Source organism: Halichoerus grypus, chromosome 3 (assembly GCF_964656455.1).
Source record: "Halichoerus grypus chromosome 3, mHalGry1.hap1.1, whole genome shotgun sequence".
In the NCBI taxonomy this organism is placed as follows: domain Eukaryota; kingdom Metazoa; phylum Chordata; class Mammalia; order Carnivora; family Phocidae; genus Halichoerus; species Halichoerus grypus.
In genome coordinates, this window is record NC_135714.1 from 193515559 (window position 1) to 193536493 (window position 20935).

A 20935-nucleotide genomic window follows, 5' to 3' on the forward strand; every position below is an offset into this window, starting at 1 on the left:
GCACAGTAGCTTTTGGTCCTAGTGTAAAACCCACATATTCTTCCAGTATTCTTATTCTCCCGAGCTTTGTGCTTGAAAAATGAAGTGGCTGAATTGAGACAGTTTAAGGTATCTATAGACAAACGTACACAACTAAAATCAGATTTGTCCTTCAAAGTGGTCACCTTGGGTTCTCCACGCTTATCCAAATGACACTGTCATCGGAGGTCCGTTTTGGGTATTGCCTTTCCAAGAAAATCAGGCTCAACCTTATAGCTTCCTATTGTTTTTGACTAATCATGCTGTTTCCTAGCTTCATCGTTTGCTTGATGGCAGATTACTTTTGGTTTGAAAAAAGGGAGTCCATTCTCCAAATACAAAGATTTGCCACTAGGAAGGACAGCCAAGAGAGTATCTGATAGATTCTGAAGGCAGCGAAACATGGAGGAATTCCCAACTTGAGAATATGTGGCTAACCCCTAGGGGTTCACTGGAAAGGGGATCACATTTATTTGGGGATAGAAGTTGTGATTTGAGGGCTAACAAAACAGACCAACCCCACTGCTTTCTGATTTCACAGAAAACACAATTCTGGGTATCGTCCCTAAGCCTGACTCTTTGAAATTTGAATAGCTAACCAAAAAACTGTGGTTTTTTCAATATTCCCAGAAAAAGATTCTGATCAGATATTTCCCTTTTCAGTTATTTTAATTCAAAAGCTCTAATAACAAAGATTGTGCAATAAAAAATTTGTTACAAACTCCTATTAATTGAGGAAAGAAATGAATTGGTCTCACCTAAAGTATTTTTGCTCAAGTACCAAAAAAAATCCACTTACACATATAACCAAATGTTATTTAATATCTTAAAAAGTAACACAATCCAAAATGGATATTTCACACAACACTACATAAACAACATGAACACAATATTACCTTATGGAGGGACTTTCAAATATAGACTTACAAAAATCCCTGTGCTTTTTTTCCTTTTAAGTTATTATACTAAGCATGACAAGCCATCATCATTTACAATATGGCACACCGACACGATAAAAACCATGTTACAAATGTGCTGTCATAAATCAGTAACATTAGGGAAGACATTTCATGAACTGTAATTATTTCATATGAAATACTATACAATATAAACAGAACATCCATCTTGGATGACCTTTACAGCAACCAGAGACCAAGTAATTTAAAGTTTTTTTTTTTTTTTCAGTGCAAACACATTTTATTCAAGGCAGTCTTGGCTGCAAAACTCCTTTCTAACATACAGTAAATCCCACTTGCACTTCTTAATTCATTTACCCCAATGCAATAGTCACATTCAGTCACTCAGAGAAAGATACCTGCAGAATTATGATCCCTTTAAGCTTAATGTTGAAATTTCTCTTCTAGAAAGTAGTATCTATGTCAACTACTCTAAGGACCTTAATTTGTAGCTGTCAATACTTACATGAAGGTGACCCAAGGGCAGCTCTAGTCCTAACCCATCACGTGTGCACAATACCACACACTGTTTTGCCCTTCCGGTGTGGAAACCGTGCCGGTGGATCGGTATCTAGGTGGGGGAGTGGGAAGGAGGCAGGGAGGAAGGACCTGGGAGGAAAGGCGGGCAAGGAGCTGCTGAGTGTGTACTTCATGAATTTCCCATAACTGCAGAGGACTGATACTGGAGGAGTTCTCAGATCTCAGATTTGGTACCTCTTTTGGTTGGGAGCAAGGGAACGGGGGTGCCAAGGTCAGCCTTTGGACAGGGAGGTAGGCAGCTGTACGTGGACCAGCCAAGCCTCTAGCCTTACATTTGCTGCCTCATTTGTGAAACTCCCCTTCCCTTGTTGGCAGTGTGTGTGTGTGTGTGTGTGTGTGTGTGTGTGTTCGCATTTGAAGCCAACAATGAGCAATTAAAGCCCTATAACTGATAATATATAATCATAAGAAGGTTTAGTCCCCCTTGAGCCTTGTAGAATCCTCAACCTTGTCAATCAGCAACTGTAAGTCATAGAACAACTGTAAAAACACAGGATTATGTGTTAGGGGAGCAATCACTGGAGGAATCTCTCTCTGGGATGTTGCTGCAAAAGACGCAGAGATTAACTCAATCAGGGAGATGCCAACGCCTATTTCAAACGCGCCAGGAAATTTCATCATGATTTTTTTTTGTATATATAATTTATGAAATGTCTCCTAAATAAAAATCTGTGGGAAAATATTGGATGTATCCTTAATACTGTAAAACCTTCTGGGAGAATGACGGAGTGACAGCTGATTCTTTTATCTAACTTGGCAAAGATCAGACCGATAGTAATCTCCTTCCTGCCTGTATTTTACTAACCCCAAGCAAAACAATGTTTTCCACGCTTTCGCATTCGTTCTTCCTGTGTTCTAGCGTCCTCAAGCCCTGAACATGTGCAGAAGCCTGGCTGCTCACAGAAGAGAACGGGCAGGATGGTGGGGGGAGGGAGGTGGGCTGGGGGAAAGGAGAGGATGGGATCACTTCTGCTTGGGGGTCTGCTGTCGCCTGACAGCCTGTGCCGGCTGGTTCTGTAGCTGGCCTGTGGCAATGGAGAAGGTCCTCAGCAAGGATCTGGTATCTCCTAGTTTGAGAACACACTGAGAACTAGATCGGCTCCCTCGGAAATCCGGATTCTTCCAGGTGGGACTCAATATATTGTATTGAATTTCTAGTGTGCTAAAGCAGCACAGTGAAGAGTACTTGATAAAGTTTTTAATTACAATTTCTGTTTCAGCACCTTCCACTCTTGGGAAGAGTCATGCTCCTGAAGGATGGTATTTTAGCCCAGGAATTACAGAAGCCCAATAGGAAACTGTAAACAAGGGTGTATGTCTAGGATCTACCTCTGACCGCAACGGCATTTGGGTGGGTTTTGTAAAATTCCAAACACCCTGAACTTTTTGAATGAAAATGGACAAAAGTGTACAGTTGTATTTGTTTTCTTCGACTTTATTAGCACACATCAGAAAAATAGCATTGTATTTAGTGATTTCTCATGATGGTCTATCAAACAGATAGAAAACAGATCACTGGTAGCTGCCACGGAATTTCTGGGTAATCTGAGGTTCCCCCCTTCTGTCTGTCCATTTCAAGTATGGGTATTACAAGTAGGATCTGCTTTGTTAATTGTTTGTCAATCTGAATGCTTTGGAAGCACTTTGAGATCCCAAAATGAACTGGCAAAGTCATGATAGCTTGTTGTTGGCTTTTAATCAAGCTCCAAATAGTGCCCGTGTTATAAATGGCGAGACTTCAAAATAGGTTCACTCTTGTATTGTGAGCTATATGCCTATAATTTAAGTTAAAAACTTTATTTTCAAGTACACTTGGTGGCGATAAGTGGTTTTTATCCTGGGTAGGATTTTACAAAGCTGTGCCAACCTAAAAAAACAAACAAACAAACAAAACGCACAATGCTTTCCTTTTCGTCCAACAAATTTTTCCCCCCATGGCGATTGCGATAGAATTTAAATTTACATCTTCGAACCGCTGGTTGGGCTCTGAGAAAGGGAGACTTGGGAACAGCTGGTGTTCAGATCATTGTTAGTCCAGATTAACTTTCAATTTATGCCTCCTGAACTTGCACTCCACAACATCAGAGAAGCACTAATTTGGTATTTTTATCCTGGTTGGTCCCCATTCAGCTCCTCCATTTGTCTTCTCTATTTGATGGCACCCCCCTTTTCATATGCTCATTAAGGTCCCCTGAGATGTGCAAAATATATAAAATGGAATACAAATTATTTAACAGAACACAGCTCTTTTAATTAAACTGAAGTTTGGGCTCGGGATGGGAGCATGTGAGTGAAGGCAGAGAGGCCCAAAGTACTTCAAAGCCGGCACAGTCCACATTTGTTGTGTGTCTTCAGTTACTGAATACCTAGAATTTCCAAATCAGATTCTTACAGGAGTAAAGAGCTTGCTAAATTATGTTTACCGATCGGCTCTTCACCGGGGAGAACTCTTAGCAGGAGTGGGGTGGGGGAGAGGGGGCAGGGAAAGACAAGAGATTTCAACTTCCTTTCATTGGTAACAAAATCAAGTGTGCTTTTGTGGGAAAGAGAGGAGAGACAGGTTTACATCTGAAAGCTCAATAGTGCCGTAAAACAAAACCACGGCCATGAAGAAGTCACGAGTCCACAGGGGCAGTCACTGACGGACACACACAGAACGCCATGGCCTCATGTTTACGGAGGTTTTCCACTTTGCTTTTCTGAACAATACACTTTAAACACACTGCTGCCGCTTCATCAAATTTATGGAGGTAGTTATATGTAAAAATAAAAATTGCCATAAAGTAATATGCTGCATCATAATAATACATAAGTGTGCAAAATGCCGACAGACGGGTTGACCCTTTAGAGTTGAACGCTACACAAAGATTCAACCAGACTCAGTTCTGTAAACCTTTCAGCTGATAAACTCTAAGTGAAGACTAGATAAGCAGCCACGTCTCACAAAGCTATCAGTTCAGGGGAGGAAAAGGATGTTGGCAAAGCTTGGCGTGGGCTGAGGGTTTGGTCACTGAGAAGCTCGCCCGCCGTCCGAGGACCATCTCGGGTCACATCTGTAACAATGCTTCCTGCCGCCACGCCTCCCCCATCCACGACTCCTGTTAGATGCAGACGGGGACATTTCCACACGGAACGTCTGCTTACATCGTAGCATCTTTAAAGCCCATCTTCTCTATGCTAATGGCTCCAGGTCTAAGGGAGTTTTTGTTGTTTTTAAAATCGTGTACCCCATAGCATCAGGCAAATACTATACACATTTTATTTGAATCATGTCTTCTGTAAACCTGTATCGTGTGAAATATTGATAGATTCCTATTTTAAAGCTTCTCTTAAAGGTAATGCTTTCCTTTCCTGTCCACACAGCGTTTGATTATTATAATGGCTACTTTCAAGAGGATCAACGAGAGGCTGATGTATTGTTTCAATGGTTACATTATTTATGAACTGATGGTATGATTCAACACTCGAGAGCAGGTTTTTTGGAAAAAAAAGGAATTTAGCCAGAAGAATTTAGTAACCGTATGGTATATAACTCCCCAAGGAAATAGACTGTGTGTATAGTCTATTAGATAGATTATCATTCCTCCTGGACATATTTAAGCAATGAGACAAATAGTGCATTTCTGGGCAATCAGGGCATGCCTTGGAGGAAATAAGGCATGAGATTGAAAGCCAACCGACTTAAGCATTTTAGTGGTATGGGGGTTTACCAAGAAATGTGCTTACGTTTCATTATAAGCACCAAAAAAGGAATCTAGACTAAACTTGATGAGTCCAGTTTGACCTAATGCAACTTCCAAATATCTGAAAAAGCATGAGAGAGTATCCATATGTTTCAAGAATCGGTCCAGCTATGTATAGGAGTGCATTCTTTAAACAGATCCCTAGTGATTGAACCTAATACTGAAGCAGAAATGTTTCACACATTTTATGCCAATTACTGAAGTCTGAGGTGGGAAGATTTTAGATTTATTTTTGGATATATATTTTATGGTTATATGGCTCACACGCCACTAAACTAAACTTTTGGTCAGACCATTTACTTGTGTCGTATGTAACCCTTCTGCAAATAATTTTTCATTATCTACACATTTAGTCCATTGTTCTCATAGAATAAAATGGGGAACTTTGAAATGTCTCTCTTCTGTAAAGTTGAAGCTCGATTATTTGTAATCCCTTTGCTGCGGAGTCTTCTTTGTATTCAATAAGACATTGTAAACCAAAGCAAAATGTTAACGAACCATTTTGAAGTAAGCTGGGCTAGTAACTATACATCCACCTAAAAATGCCTCCTGAAATTGGTTACAAAGTATCTGTAAACATCACTCTGGCATAGTTCATGTATGCATATTTGTTACTCTGATAAATTTTAGGGGAGTACAAGTTCAGATTATACCATACTTGCAGAATGAGCACATTCTGTTGGTAATTACATGGGCACATGTATATTTCTAATCAAAAATTATTTTAAACTTTTCTCTATAGATACCTTTCCAGGAATAAAAGGCCTGAAGTTCAACTCTCCCTAACTTTGCTCTTTCCTATAACCACTAAAAATGATCTCCCATAGCCTAATTTAGGCATTCTATTTAAAACTACATAAAATAGATTAATGTCCTTCCATTAGAAAGAATAACATCCCCAGGCCATACTCTTCATTTGTATCACAAAGAACATTTTGCTTTTAAACAAACTAATTATCGTATCTATTATAGTAAGATAGGATCATCATAAGTATCACAAGGAGGAAATTATCTTCCTTAAATATTTGATTGACAGCTTTAGAGTCCACATTTCCCTCTTCCATCCCTTAGTGCTGTGTCCCAGCCAGGCTGGGGATCTCCTTCTTTCGTCCACTTCAGAATCAAAGGCCTATATTCCTGTTTGTGATTATGGAAGGTTAAAAATCAGACAAGCATCTGTAACACTTAAAAACAAAATCCTGAAAACAAACACTCCCAGAATTTCGATCACGACCCCTTCTGACACACTTCCACGGGCTCCTGCAAAATCGTGTCACGAAAACTCACAGTGAGAAATGACTGGTGCATAAACAATTCACACACAAAGGGCTGGGGTCCCTTCTGGTCAGTTTGACATTGATTTCCCTTAAGGTGGACCCTGGTATTTGACATTTTGGGGTGGCTTACTTTTTTGGGGGGGGAAGTGTCAAGGATCAGTTCTGTGGCACCCTCTGACCACAGACTGGGAGCAACACGTATCTGTGGCATTTAAAAATGGAATTGGCAACTTCATGACATTGGAATGCATATCACACTTACAGTGTCTAGACTTTCCTATGTGTGCTCAGTTACAAGTAGTGAAGCAAAAGTATACATATCACCCCTACTGCTATTCGGTTGCTACAGAGCCATAAATGTGAAAAGCAATACTCTGAAATAAAGATTTTTGTTTTTTGCCCTAGCCTACTTAGCAGCACAGTTTAAGTAAACACAAAAACTGTGGTCGAGATGCTTGTCTTTCCCAAGATGTAAACATCAGTCCCAGTGTCGTAAACTTGGCTGTATCGAATGAGACAGGAGATCTGAGGCAGAACGACTGTCACACGCTAGTAACAGAAGCTTGCAAGCAGTTGGAAGGTTTCTGCAGTTTCTCAGCTTCGCTGGTTGCGGGGTCCGTACTTGCTCGGAAGTTGAAGGCCGGGCCAGCTCCACCGTGGACCGGGCTCAAGGTAGCGTTCTGACGACGGTTACTTTCAACAATGCTTGACGTGTTGGAAGCCAGGCTCTCCCGAGTGCTAAAAGAGTAAAAAGGGTTTGTTTTGTTTTGTTTTAAACATAAATAATTATCTCTTGAGCCCCGAGGAAGAGCAGATGATGTAGTTAATGGATTTCCTCTGTCGGCTCATGATGCCATATATACACTACCCCACTGATTATTCACATATGCTCTTCCAGTGTGGGCTCCAGAAGTTTCACACACGCTAGAATCAGTGGCACCCTAAATAACGGGTTTTCATCCAGCTAGATGCACTGCAAATGTTTTCTCCTTCTTTCCCCATTCAAGGAAAGTGCTTCCAAATTTGATGTGATAGATAGCTATCGCGTTCATTTTAGAAAAGAATCCTCTTAAATACACATATGCGATGATTTCATTTCAGGCTGGAAACTCACTGAATAAATGAATAAACTCAATTTTGCCCCTAATGATTCTGTTTTCATTCCTGATTAGCAGATTTTGACTTTGGTGGACTTCAAGCATGCCATTAGCTAATTTGCCACCCTGATGGGAATAAAATTCTTCTTAAAAGGCTTTGCACCTCTGTTTCAAACTTTAACACTTTCATGGAAATGCATTATATTTTCAGATAAGGAATCTTAAGATTTGCCCCATTTGTGAAGTTTACATCCCCTCCCCCAACTTTGGTAGCAGTATTTTATTTTTCAAGGATTCTTATAGAATAGAAGTGATTTAAAGGCTTTAGTATTTCTACTTCTCTTTTAATTTTCCTAAGTTAGAAACTCTTGAATTTGTTTTATGGCTCCAAGAGATTCAGAATATTCACATTTTAAATGTGTAGGGCAATAGCAGAAATAAGGTTACTTGGCCTGATTGATAGGAACTGAACAGGTTCTATGTTCAAAGTCCTCAAAGTGGGAATAAGAAACTTAGTTTACAAAGAGATTGAAGAAATCACAATGATGCTCAAAACATCCATTCACCCGACTGGGCAGATTCAGAGTTTAGAAAATATTCTCTGAGAGTTGGCCCCCCCATCACTGATTTAAGCCTGCTGAAACTAGTCAGCAGGTCAGATTACTGCAGTAGACATCCTCACCACCTCTCTTTCATTCCCATACTAAATTAATAGCAATTCTGTCTGAATCCCACACAGGTTTTTCCCGCTTTTGGAGTGTAGGGTGTTCTTATGAAATCTTTCCTAAGCCTAAATGTCAGAAAGAGCATACACGTGCTTTCCAAACGTTCGCCATTAATGTCTCCTCGATTTTATGAAAGACCTACATTAGTACCTGTTTTTGCTAACTGAAAGAAATCCGAAGATTTTCGCTTTCACAAAGAAAGCTGTTACTAATGTAGGGTCTTTCGTTAAAGTGAAAGGATGTTAACACAAAGTTTCAGAAAGCGAGGGATGCCTGTACTTTGGCTGCACTTCCTAGATAGTGGATTGTTTCAACCTAACCTTTGTGGCTCTGAGTTTGTTTCTCATCAAGGAGCCAAGAGGTAATTGTTCAAAAGGAAGTTTATTCATCGACTACCAAAAAGACAACCGAATCTTTCTTGACTGCAAAGAGCACCTCCAGAAGGTTAATACATTTATAGAAATAAGTTAAGTTCTGGGGCACCTGGGTGGCTCAGATGGTTAAGCATCTGCCTTCGGCTCAGGTCATGATCCCAGAGTCCTGGGATCAAGCCCCACATCGGGCTCCCTGCTTGGCAGGGAGCCTGCTTCTCCCTCTCCCTCTACTGTTCCCCCTGCTTGTGCTCTCTCGCTCTCTATGTCGAATAAATAAATAAAATCTTAAAAAAAAAAAAGAAAGAAGTTAAGTTCTTTCATTGTGCTTACGGTAGATCTGAGCATACCTAAAGAATACCCCAGAACATCATCACTAAAGCGATGTTAAGTGCTAGACTCACCTACTTACCTGCCTTACACCTTCCCTAAGAAAATTCACCAGTGGCTTGCCAGCACCATAGCTGAGGCACAGGGTCAGGCGCAGGAAGGAAGAAGGGCAATCAACATGTAGAACCCCAAGATTTCGTGACACGTTCCTTCAGTTTCACTCTTAATTGTGATAGTAACTTTTTACAGTATTTGATTTCCCCATCTCTAAAATGATGAGAGTTATGGGATTTACCTACTCATAGAGTGATTGTGAAGAAATAAGCGTCAATGAATCTGTACACTAAAAAGCTAGATACATTCTCATTATTTCAGATGCACATCTGGCATCTAATGAATGAAGGAGCTACTATGAGTTGGTTTCAGAATCCATCCGTTACTAATGGCACCTTTTCTATGGAAAAATGCATTTTAAGGTCTTAAGCCCTCTTAACCTTTGAAACTAGTTTTGAGGCACAGGCTTCACACTCATCAGGTACCCGCTGTCTGCCAGGCACTGTGCACACACATCACAGCAAAAGATCATCTAAGCTGGGAGCTGTCTGTGCTCTAAGATGCCTCTGACCACCTTTGGCCAGAGTCATCACAGTGATAAAGATATACAGTACTCCAGTTTCTCCAAAGGATATATTTCGTTACTGCTGTAATAACGAGTGCAGGGTGCGACACTCGTAACGAGGGTTCTGGGTGTGATGATGAAAAAGCTAATGGAGATAGAGCATTAGCAATAAAAACGGTCCTCCAGTTTAAAAGTTCTTAACTTTCTTGAAAAAGAAACCCAATGGAGTGCAACCTTAACAATAAGATGTCAAGATTTTATAAGCAGAAGAAGTGAACGGAGCAGGTGTGCGGCTCATCCTCCTGGATGCGTGTGTTTCCCTCGGCCCCGCGCTCTGACAGCGCATGCTCGCGCCCTACACGAAGCAGACACATTCCTGGCAGTTTTGCTACCTCGGGTTTTCACACTGCGTTTGTCAACCAGTTTTGGGCCTCAGATTTGGAATCGCAGGTTTTTCAGGTCAAGAATTTTCGTGTTCAATATTAGATCTCATAGCATAGTTGAAACTTTTACCTTTTTTCCTCCTCAAAACCCTTTAGGTCCCAACGAAAGGAACTGAAGAATTTTGAGAATGTGGCTGAACATGACTTCTGAGCCAGCACGGAAAGCTGGGAGTGCGGAGATCACCTTTCTTGGTCTTTGTTGTTGTAATTGGATCTTAGTTGCTCAGTGGAATATGTACTGAAAGACTCAAATAAGTGGCCCACTTAAAGTTTCTGTATCTCGAGGCAGTGGAGAAGTATCAGCCTGGTAATGCTATTTGGCTAAAATACTCCTCATGCTGGAGAATAAAACTCCCTATAACGCAAATATTTTCCTTCATAGACCATTCTCACGCATCAGAAAACAACTTAGTCGATTAACTGAGGTGTACCGAAAATACAGTTTAAAAACAGTTGTGACCTAATTTCTAGCCAAAGAATAGTAAATATGAAAGGGGCGAAATTAGGAATTGTTCTGCAGATGATCTAACTGCATGAAATTTATAGGCGATCTATGTTTTCCTATAGAGAAAATTCTACCTAACAGTAGTGGACAGACACGTAGCTAAATGTGAGACAGTTGTCTCCTCAGAATGATCTTACCTCTTACCATGACAAAGCGTTTAACCTTAAGTACCTTATTAAACAAATGAAAATAAACTTACTTCAAGAAATAATCTCATTCATAAATTCTATATTCTGCAGCCCGACTTTAGAGATAAAACAATACATTCTGTGGCAGGACAGGGTCAACTATTTCATGAGTATTTGTGCTTATTTGTCCCCCAAACAAACAAAAAAACTTTCAATATCATGCAGTGGTAGGTTGTTGAGTTAGAACCCATTAAACTACTCTCGTCTCTGTAGCAATTATGTCTGGAGGACCGCAGCCTTCCCTTTGTGGAGGGTGTAGGGGCCAAGAGGGCACAGTGCAAGGTCAGAAACTAGTTGTACTAGGCAGGCAGAGTGTATATAATAAGAAACAGTTGAGCATAAGATACAGGCAGATAAACCACACCTTCCATAAACGATGATTTTGAATGTCTACCATCAATTACAGACCTTCAATTATGCCTCTCTGGTATCCACTGTTAGAAATTTAAGAGGAAAAAAAAAAAAAAAGAGCAGAAGCGGGCAATAGAAAGAAAAGGATATACAAAATAATTGGTAAATAAATTAAGATTTGATTTCTGATTTAAAAAATACCTAGTGGAAGTTATTTTGTAGAAAAGTCACTTAGTAGGTAGGCTAATAGTTTTTGGACTGAGTGCCATAGCTCCCTGAGGTTAGTTAGGACTCCTTGAGGGACTGGCAGAGGAGACATGGGGCTCCTGGCCTCACACCCATTGTAACCAGAGCACCTTTTCTGTGATTTGTTTAGACATTAGACTTCCACACATGTGTTAACTTGGAAAAAAAGGTTACATGGCAAAAATAATCATCATCATAATAAAAAACTAGCCCTTTAAGAAATAACAAAGGTCTAACATGATTCCCAATTCTGATTTGGGGATGTTCTGTCCCCAAATTATCCAGAGATAAAGTGAAATGATCACAACAGAACTAAGTTTCATTATTAATAATTAAAATATATGAAGTATATAATCCTATCTGGGTACTTGTTAAAATTATCAATATCGTAGAATCTTGGGAATCGCAGCTATAAATGTCCACCTCTCAGTAGTATTTCTGCATCTCAGAGTCACCAATCTGGAGGAGAATTTAGAAGGAGAATTAGGTCCCAAGTTGCCCTTTGAGGAGAAGGAAGAGTTAAGGAGAAAAAAAAAGGAAGTTGGATAGACTCTCTTTTGCTTTCTTAACCCCTGAACCACTTCAGTGTGCTGGATATGACCATTAGGCATTGCACACCCTCTGCTGTTAACCCTTTGCTGAATTACCAGCTGTGATTCGAGTGCCTTAATGGGTTGTATCAATTCTGCAGGAGAGAGAAAAGTGTGGGCATGTGCTTTGATCTAAGGGAACACAGGCCCCTCACGACTCTGTGAGAGACACAAGGTTCTATTTCTCTGCGGATGTGAAGTGTATGAGCAAGGTCGGGGAGGGAGCGCACAGAGTCGACATTGCAATGGCAACTAGCATCTCGATCCCCCGGAAAGGTGTTGAGATCTGCTATTCCCACTAGAAGGACCCCGTCCTTGAGTCAATCAATTTATACCCAAGCCCTACCCAACCCCCAATTGACTGCTGACCACTCATTCTACTCAAAAAGTTACTATTTTTGAGGACCTAAAAAAAAAAACCCCTTCTTTTATCAGCACGGTGGCAATATAAACACAGAAGAAAAATCCTGGAAAATGTTGGTCCTAGTTAGATTGGCCTGATGCAAGTGTGAGGGAGGGAGCCAACCCACCAGTCCAGATTGGGGATCTCTACAGCTGCAGAAACATTTGTTTCAATTCCTGAAAAAGAAGTCAGAAACAGGTTGTTAACAGTGCAACTCACACAACCCTTCACCCGCATTCACAGAATTAAAACTGAAATCAGAAACTTTTCAAGTTATCTGTATAAAGCCCCAGGCCCCGACAGGTGTGTGCGTGTGCATGTATGTGTGTGCACGCGCAGAGATGCCTCTCCCTACCGTGGGGAGTTGAATCCACTGTCCACAGTGATGCTGCTGCTGTCCATGCTGTCGAGGCGTGCCGAATGGGTGGCTCTCTGGTTGCTGCTACTGTCGGTTTCTTTTGGGGCAAGGAGGGTGAGGTTCTTCTCGAATTTCCTCTGTAAGTCTCTTTCCTTCTCCCTCTCAAGGAGCCACTGCATGGTGCCTACATCATCTCTATTTTTTTCCTCCTCCGTGTTTTTGTTTGCCCCTTCCTCGGAGTCGTCGTCATCGGAGACATTGTAATAGTCAAAAGAGGCTTCCTGGTTCCCCCCTGACTCCTGCTGACGCTGGGAACCAGGCACGGCCGGTGCCACCGAGGTCCCCAGGGGCGGCTCCAGTTTCTCACATCGGCCCGGCAGTGTGTCGGCAGGTGTCTTCGGGAGAGATTTGAGGAGGGACAGGCTCGATTTGTGATAGCTGTTTACAGACAAGGTGCTGTGGAGAGGTTTGAACAGTGTGTCCTTGCTGAATATCTCTTTCCTCTTGTCCAGGCTGCTGGGCTCCGCACTGTGGTGCTGGACAAGGCGTCCATTGGCAATCCCTTCAGCCACTGTGCCAGAAGTGGCTGGGCCTCCGCCTGGCCCTTTTGGTGACTCCTCCTTGTGCCCTACAGGCTCTCTGGAAGAATGTGGGGCCTGCCTATCAGACAGCGGCAGTTTTTTCACCCCTTCCGCCAGAGTCAGAGTGTCATGATCCTCTTTGTTCTTTCCCAGAGGCGATGGCGCCGTGAGGACTGTCTCACTGGACGTGTTGCACTGGAAATAGTCATCTGTAGCTGTTTTTGTTGGACAGGAGTTGAGCTCCCCATAGGATGGCAAACTCTCAGGTGGTCTGCCTGGCTCCAAAAGGCTACACGCACTGGAAGGCTCCTTGCTGCCACCGACTATTTCCGGAATACACACCTCTTTATAGCTTGTGGACGAAACATGAGCCCTTTGATGGCCAATTGTTTGCGCGGGCCTTAAAGTACTGTCGTCAATGTAGGACTGGCTGGGGGTTTGGTCATCTTGGCTACAGCCTTCAGCCAGGTCTTCAGGTGTCCCCAGAGAAGAAGCACCCAGAGGGCCCTTCGAGTTATCCATTGATCTGGATCTCTCCTTGGCTTTGCTGGATCTCTCATTCCTAGACCTTCGGTCCTGGGTATGGCTGTGGCTTCGGTGCACTTTTGAGTGGGAGCTTCCCCTGGAAGGCTCAGGAAAAGGCATCTCAGTTCTCCTTTTGGCCAGTTCCCCAGACACATCCCATTCTGGTGTCATGGGGAAATGAGACTCAATCATGTTCGTGTTGCTATGCATGATGAAGTTATCTCCTTTGTGTTCAATGATGAAGCAGCCTTCCCTGGGTGCCCTGGTAAGAGGATCACAAAAGTCATACTCTCTGTCACCTGGGATATCCAGATGAGAACCATCCGAAGGGTCTCCTTTAGACACTCGTGTCTTGCTGTGTGACCGAGATTTTCCGTGGGACTTTCGATGAGTCCTACTCTTTTTACTTCTTCCACTGTGATGGGCAGAAGACCCAGCTTTACTCCGATGCGCTTTTTCTTCTTCAAGTTTCTTCATTAGTGCAGTGTGCCTCATGACATTTTCCACGGTCAAGTCCGGGTTAATCCGCCTAATGATTTCCATTTCCACTTCCCTAGGGATAGTAGTTGGTGTGTCTTCATCGCGCAAGGGCCACTCCTCAGGAGGAAACTGGGCAGAGAAATTGGCTAGCTGTTTGGTCTTATCTTTTTTAAAACTTAGCCGGAATAACTTCAGCCCAAATTTTTTGGACTGCTTTTCACTATCTTTAGGTTTTGAGAGAGTTTCTGTCTTATAAGAAAAGTTTACAGTACTTTTGCTCTTTTCAGTGGGTGGCACCTGGCATAGTGAAGGAGGGCAATAGGGGTCTTTGCAGTCCTTGGCAGGTTTCCTCTGCAGAGTGGAAGCATGCATGCTGTGCATGTCTTCTCTGCAGCAGTGGCAAGAGTCGCAGTGGTTTCTGGGCAATGTTCTTTCCCTGACGCAGCCTGAGGCAGAGGGCGTTATGGTTCCGGGTTGTGGAGAGGTACACTGAGACCTGTCAGGTATCCTCTCGTCCAAATGGTACCATTTACTGTTAGTTCTTATGAGAGAAGGAGTAATGAAATAAGTCTGTGGGGTCACGATGAAATAGCCATCCGGAGTTGGGTAGATCTTCCTCTCCCGTACCAACGTGTTCAGCGTGTGCCGTAAGATTTCTTGGCTTGGGGTGGGAACACCTAAAACCAAAGGAACATAGACTCATGAGAATGTAGAGGGAACTTGTTGCTGGTTCCTGATTTCTCAGAATCTACTACGGACTGAATGTTTGAACCCCCGCCCCCAATATTCCTATGTGCAAATCCTAATCCCTGATGTGATGGTACCAGGAGGTAGGGCCTTTGGGAGGTGACTAAGTTTAGATGAGTTCCTGAGGGTGGGGCCCTCAGTGATGTGCCCTCATAGGAAAAGGAAGAGACCAAAGCCCCCTTCCTCTGCCGTGTGAGGATGCAGCCATCTTCAAGCCCTCAAGAGGGTCCTCACCAGACACCAAACCTGCAGGTGCCTTGATCTCAGAGCTCCCAGCCTTCCCGGACTATGAGAAATAAATGTCTGTTGCTTCAGCCCCCCCAGTCTATGGGATTTTGTTCCAGCAGCCCAACCTAAGACAAAATCCTACGAATTTTGCCAAGCTTCCGAGTACTACCACATGGCAAGTCTGCAGGACTCAGAGGTGTTCAGGAAGAGAGATGGAAGCCAGGTGCAGTGAGGTTGATACTTGTCACGAGGCCTTTACTGAACTGAGCCATCAAAGGCAGAGTATTTTTAAAGGAGGGGAAAATGAAAAATGTTTTACATGATGTAATAATATACATTTACAAAAAAGCCTTTCTCGATACAAAAAAAACTAGGGCAACTGGGTTGAAATAGCTGTCTTGGCATTTGAAAACAAACAGGACACATACAGAGGCTACCATATACACTGGAAGCTACTTTATACACTCATTTTTCAAGACTAAGCTTACTTAATAAACTTAATTTTGTAAGTTACATAAAAGGGCAGTTAGACTTGACCATGGCTCATGATGCACCCAGAGCCCAGAGCCACACTGCTAGATTCAAACTCCAGCTCCATCACTATTAGCTGGTGGTAGTGGTGGAATTATGCAACCTCCCCTGCCCACACCATTCCTGTGTTCAAACCTAATGCCCCAAACCTCAGAATGTGACCGTGTTTAGAGACAGGGTCTTTATAAACAAGTTAAAATGAGGTCATCAGGGTGGGCTCTACTCCAACATGACCAATGTCCTTCTACAAAGGGGAAATTGGGCAGAAGGACATGCACAGAGAGAAGACAATGTGAAGAAACATTGGTAGAAAATGTCCATCCTTCAGCCAAGGAGCGTGGTCTGGAGCAGTTTCTTCCCTCACAGACCTTGGAAGGAACAACCAACTGTACTGATACCTTGATTTTGTAGTTCTAGCCTCCTGAACTGTAGACAATAAATTTTTGTTTGTTTGTTTAAGCCCCCTGTACTTTGTCAGGGCTGTGCTAGAAAACTGATACAGCTGAAGTCACCTTAGGCAACTTAACTAACCTCTCTGAGCCTCTGTTCACGGCCATCAGAATGAGGATAAGAGCAGGTACCCTCCTAGGGTAGTTGTGAGTTTAACTGCGTTTAATGTATGCAGAGCAGCGCCTGACATATAGTGGGGTCTATAAGCATTAGCTATCAATCGTCTCAACTTTGCGGCAGGACCCATGGAAGCCAGATTACCTTCAGAGAACATCGTGTAGCCACCTAGAACAGCAGGGTAAACTAAGTTTAGGCTTCCACAATCCTTCCAAAACTACAAAAGTGGGATATGAAAGCATGAGTAATGGCCTGGGAGAGCGTCCACGAATGCGATGTGACCTGCCCATCCATCCATGTTACCATCTTCAGAAGCCATCCTTGGTGACCAAGGTGGAAAAGGCAACATTGCTTATGAATAATGTACTGTTTAGTATAATTATTTAATTTTTGCGCTGCATGGTTTCCCTTTAGTCTAGGGCTCTGCTCTTGAGAGATGTACGCTGGCGTTTACTCAAATGGCTTCCAGGCTGGTATAATAAAAAATTTTTAAAAAAATTTTATGATAGTTTCTGCACAAAATGAACTCCATGTGAATTAGTGATACAACCCAAACCATATATATGAAATTCTTGAGTGCCGTATAAAACAAAACATGCTTGCACCTAAGAGAAGCAACTTAAAAGAGCTTTTGTGCCTTACTCCCAACCAGGGCCTTTGGCTGAACAAGTTTGGTGGGGAGGGTGGGGGGGCGCCACTACACAGACTACCACTCCCAAGATGAGACACTATGCCCACTGCAGCCTCATGATGCCCACTGGGCTTGTGTGACAAAGCTATGCAGGTGTCAAATCCACACCGAAAATGAACTGTATCTGACATGGTAGCATGCTTGCAATCACTATTGCAACAGACACAAGTTCTGCCAAAAAAATGGTAGGGCTCATTTATAAGCATTCATGATTGACCCGTTGACTCTGCTGCTGTAATGAAGGAAAGTTGAGGTGTAATCCAGAAAAACAGCTAGTACTATAAACAGAATTTGCTGACTGTAAGCCTTTCAAGCGCCGATCATAGAAAACTTAGGAACCTATACAAAATCATGACCTCAGTGTCATCGTGTTTACTTACCATTAAGAATAGGTGCTCGGATTGTTCCCAAAGGAAGGAATAAGAACGAGTTTCCAAAAAGAATTTACATCTAAAGTTTTCACGTCTTGAATTTGAAGTTTGTCAGTCCAATAATGCCTAATTTGAAAAAACCAAACGAGAAACATTCCCTGTCCAATCCCCTTTCCACAATTCTACCGGTTTTTCAAAGCTTTAACTGCGAGTCACTGATACTTAGGATGATTATTTTATTACGAAGCCTCTGTCGAATGACTGGTATTTTCAGTTGTCTGTGAAATGCAGACTCGCACAAGAAATCTGCAGGGCTCGCCTGGGAAAGAGATGGCTGTTTTCAGTGTTTGCACATTCCACCACTACCAGATCCTAGTCCCCAAATTCACCACGAATTTGGATTTTGAGGGCTTAAAGAACAAAGATAAGCTTTATATCCAAATAGAGCTAAAAGCTGACTTCTCTCCTTTTCCATACCTTTACATCTTTCCAAAGCAAAAACAGGTATCTAAAAAAACTGCATGTCAATGGGGTGCTACTTAGACTTCTAAGATCTCTTTCATCCCGCAAATCCAACAACTGTCGGAACGGAGAGCACATGCACACATTCTATATGTTAAGCACTTTGGATGGAAACTTTCAGTCGGCTTCTTTGGATTATTTCTTCTCGCGTGTAAAGAGCACTGGCTGAGGGAGAATTCTGCAAGAACTGACGTAAAGGGGATGAGTTGGGAGATAGAACATGGGGTATATAATGTTAACATTCTCTAGCAAAATCGAAAGCCATCTTCAACCCCATTAGCAGCTCTTTCTCTGAGGGTCAGCTTTCCTCCCGGGAAGACCTGACTGTAACAACTCAACAAGTACCAGTCTGACTGAAATGATCATTCTGGATGGATGGATGACGAGTACTTACTTAAGCTGTGAAGCAAGTATTTCATTCTTTTTATACCTTAAAAAAATCCTTGTTTCTGTAATAGAAACTGGTAGACAAAAGTTGTTTTCAAAAATTCAACCAATATAGAAAGGTGATAAAAGGGTTCACATTTCAGTATGTCAGACATTTCTACTAGAAGGCTTTTCACTAAAAAAACATTCTTTAGAATATGGATGTCCAAAACAGTAATAGAGGCCCAAATCTAGGCTATTCTTTTTATTTATAAATAGGCATTAAATATGAGAATTCAAATATTTTAATAATATTTGGTTAGACTTTAAAACTCTATTTTCAAAGAGTAAGCTATAAAAAAGTAAATAGTCTTACCTTAAGAAAACAAAATAAGCCCCATAACTATGATAAATCCCTCCAGAGTTTTAGCACTGTCATTGAAAATATATTTTCAAATAGAATTTGAATTGTATTAAGTTTCTAAATTGTTTTGTTCTGAAGTACCTTAAATGCTAGCAAAAGAAAAGAAGGAAATCAAAGGAAAAAAAGAAAAGAAAGGAGGAAGAGAGATAAGGAAGAAGGAAGACAGGCAGGAAAGAACCTCATTTTATGAAATACTAGTTTAAAATATGGAACTATTGCTGAACAAAGCTTTAAATCATTACTACCGTGCCCTAAACCAGTGGCTGGCAAGCCTTTTCTGTAAAGAGCCAGAAAGTAATTATTTTCCTTTGTGAGCCATATGATCTCCCAGCTGCAACTACTCAGTTCCGTAACTGCAGCATAAACAGCCAAAGACAATACATAAACAAATAAGGCAAGGCTGTGTTCCAATAAAACTTTATTTATAAGCACAAGCGGTGGGCCACACTTAGCCTGCAGCCATAGTTTGCCAATCCCTGCCCTAGACTCAGGTTTATGCAGTGCTCCTGCCATCTGGGGTTGACCAATGAGTCATCAGTGTCACAAAGATGAAAAAGGTTGAGTTAGCTCCTCTCAGTCCACCTGACAATAAGGCCTTGAGATCTGAGTTCACTTATCATAAAAGCTAGCAAAGCAGTTGTTCTTTTAAGTACGGGTGACCTATGAATTTCTCTGCAAAGTATTCCAACTTAGTGATATTGTAATCAGCTGCTTGACAATTTACTATTTGATTTCGCTGTTTTTCACAATTTACTGTTACATACTGGCCCTGTGTTCTTTCCATCCTCTATTTATAGCCCAGTAATGGGAGAGACGGAACCAATTTTGGAAAAGCTATGTGATCTCTCATGAAGCTACTTAAAAATAGAGGGATTTTAAAAGCTGCTGGGACGTTTGATGTCAGAAGTGGCTAACTGGGTATCAGGCTGCAAGAAGGGTCTTTCTTCACAAGGACATTACGTCTGTGAACGGCATCTGTCTCCTTAGATTGCTCTCACCTGGGACTCTGCTTACCTTACTACTGAAAGGAAAAGGGTTTGCCTGGAAGTTAACAAGGAAAGACCATCAGACAGTGAAGAATATTCAGAGATAACGTTAGGAAATTTAAGGCAATTTATAGGTTGCAAAGGTGGGTCCGTGTTAGAGTTTTTAAACAGTATACATAATTTCAAAACACGTTAATTAGAAAATAGAAGAAGGAGAAAAAAATCACTGGGAGAGAAATGTAAAGTTACTTTGGGGCAAAAGGAAAAGTGGGGAGACTCAATATGGTAGATGAATATTTAGTTTAGAAGTAGTCCTTCTGCCTACATTTTCCTACATCTCAACCTTGAGTTCAGCCAGGTTCGCTTTGGCCAATGAAATGTTAGTGGGTATGGCGTGACCAAAGGGCTGAAGAGCCCTTGGACAACTGGGCCTGTTCTCTTGTGCCTCTGTCATCCCAGAACAGGCCTCTGCTTGTCTCATTTTCCAAAGAGGATGGAGGACAGGTGGAGCAGAGCCACCTGGGCAGGTCCAGTCTGGATCAGCTGACTCCTGGGGAACCCAGGAGCTAAATAAATGTCCATTGTTGTATGCCACGGATGTTCTGTGATTGTAACCCGGCATTTTGGTAGTAAAAGCTAACGGCTACAGCCTCTAGTTTCTATTTACCAAGGTCTCTTCTAGGTTGCATAAAACCTGTGTTAAGGGTTCATTTTTAATGTAAGCATAGGTTGGAGTCCAAGCCAAGTTGGCCAACTGGTGGCCCAGTAATGTGTTTTATTGGACTTGCATGTCACTAGCACCCATGTGTTAAAATGTACACACACACACAACACACACACACAACTGCCAATAGTGAGGGAAGTCTACAGATTTCACATAAAATTGAAAGTCCAGATTCTCTTGAAAAAGTAGGAGATTTGCAACTCTGGCAGACTTCTACATTTTGGGGCAGGGGTCAATACACCAGAGCTGAGTGGTGGGCCACCTCCCTCGAGATAGGGCATGCAGTCTTTAGCTCATCACCGTTCCCACTGTCTCCTGAACTGGAGGCACCCAGTGCCAATCATGCAGCAGCTGGCCTATTGTCCTCTTTTACTAATATTTAAAAGAAAAGGAAACATTTTATTTTTTTCTTTCAAGATGGGATCTTAACTG

The 20935-nt window shown here is 42.0% G+C and overlaps 1 protein-coding gene across 3 annotated transcripts in view; it reads right to left on the minus strand.

The window, feature by feature from the left end:
• Positions 1–820: 820 nt before the first annotated feature.
• The window catches only part of STOX2 (storkhead box 2), a 104718-nt gene continuing 84603 nt past the window's right edge, over positions 821–20935 (minus strand). For all 3 annotated transcript variants that reach the window (XM_036071329.2, XM_036071335.2, XM_036071333.2), the window contains exons 3-4: positions 12758–15023; positions 821–7272 (exon numbers count right to left, since the gene is read on the minus strand). In XM_036071329.2, coding sequence (XP_035927222.1) covers positions 7077–7272; positions 12758–15023 — 2462 coding nt within the window. In that variant the 3' untranslated portion in view covers positions 821–7076. The remainder of the gene's footprint in view (positions 7273–12757; positions 15024–20935) is intronic.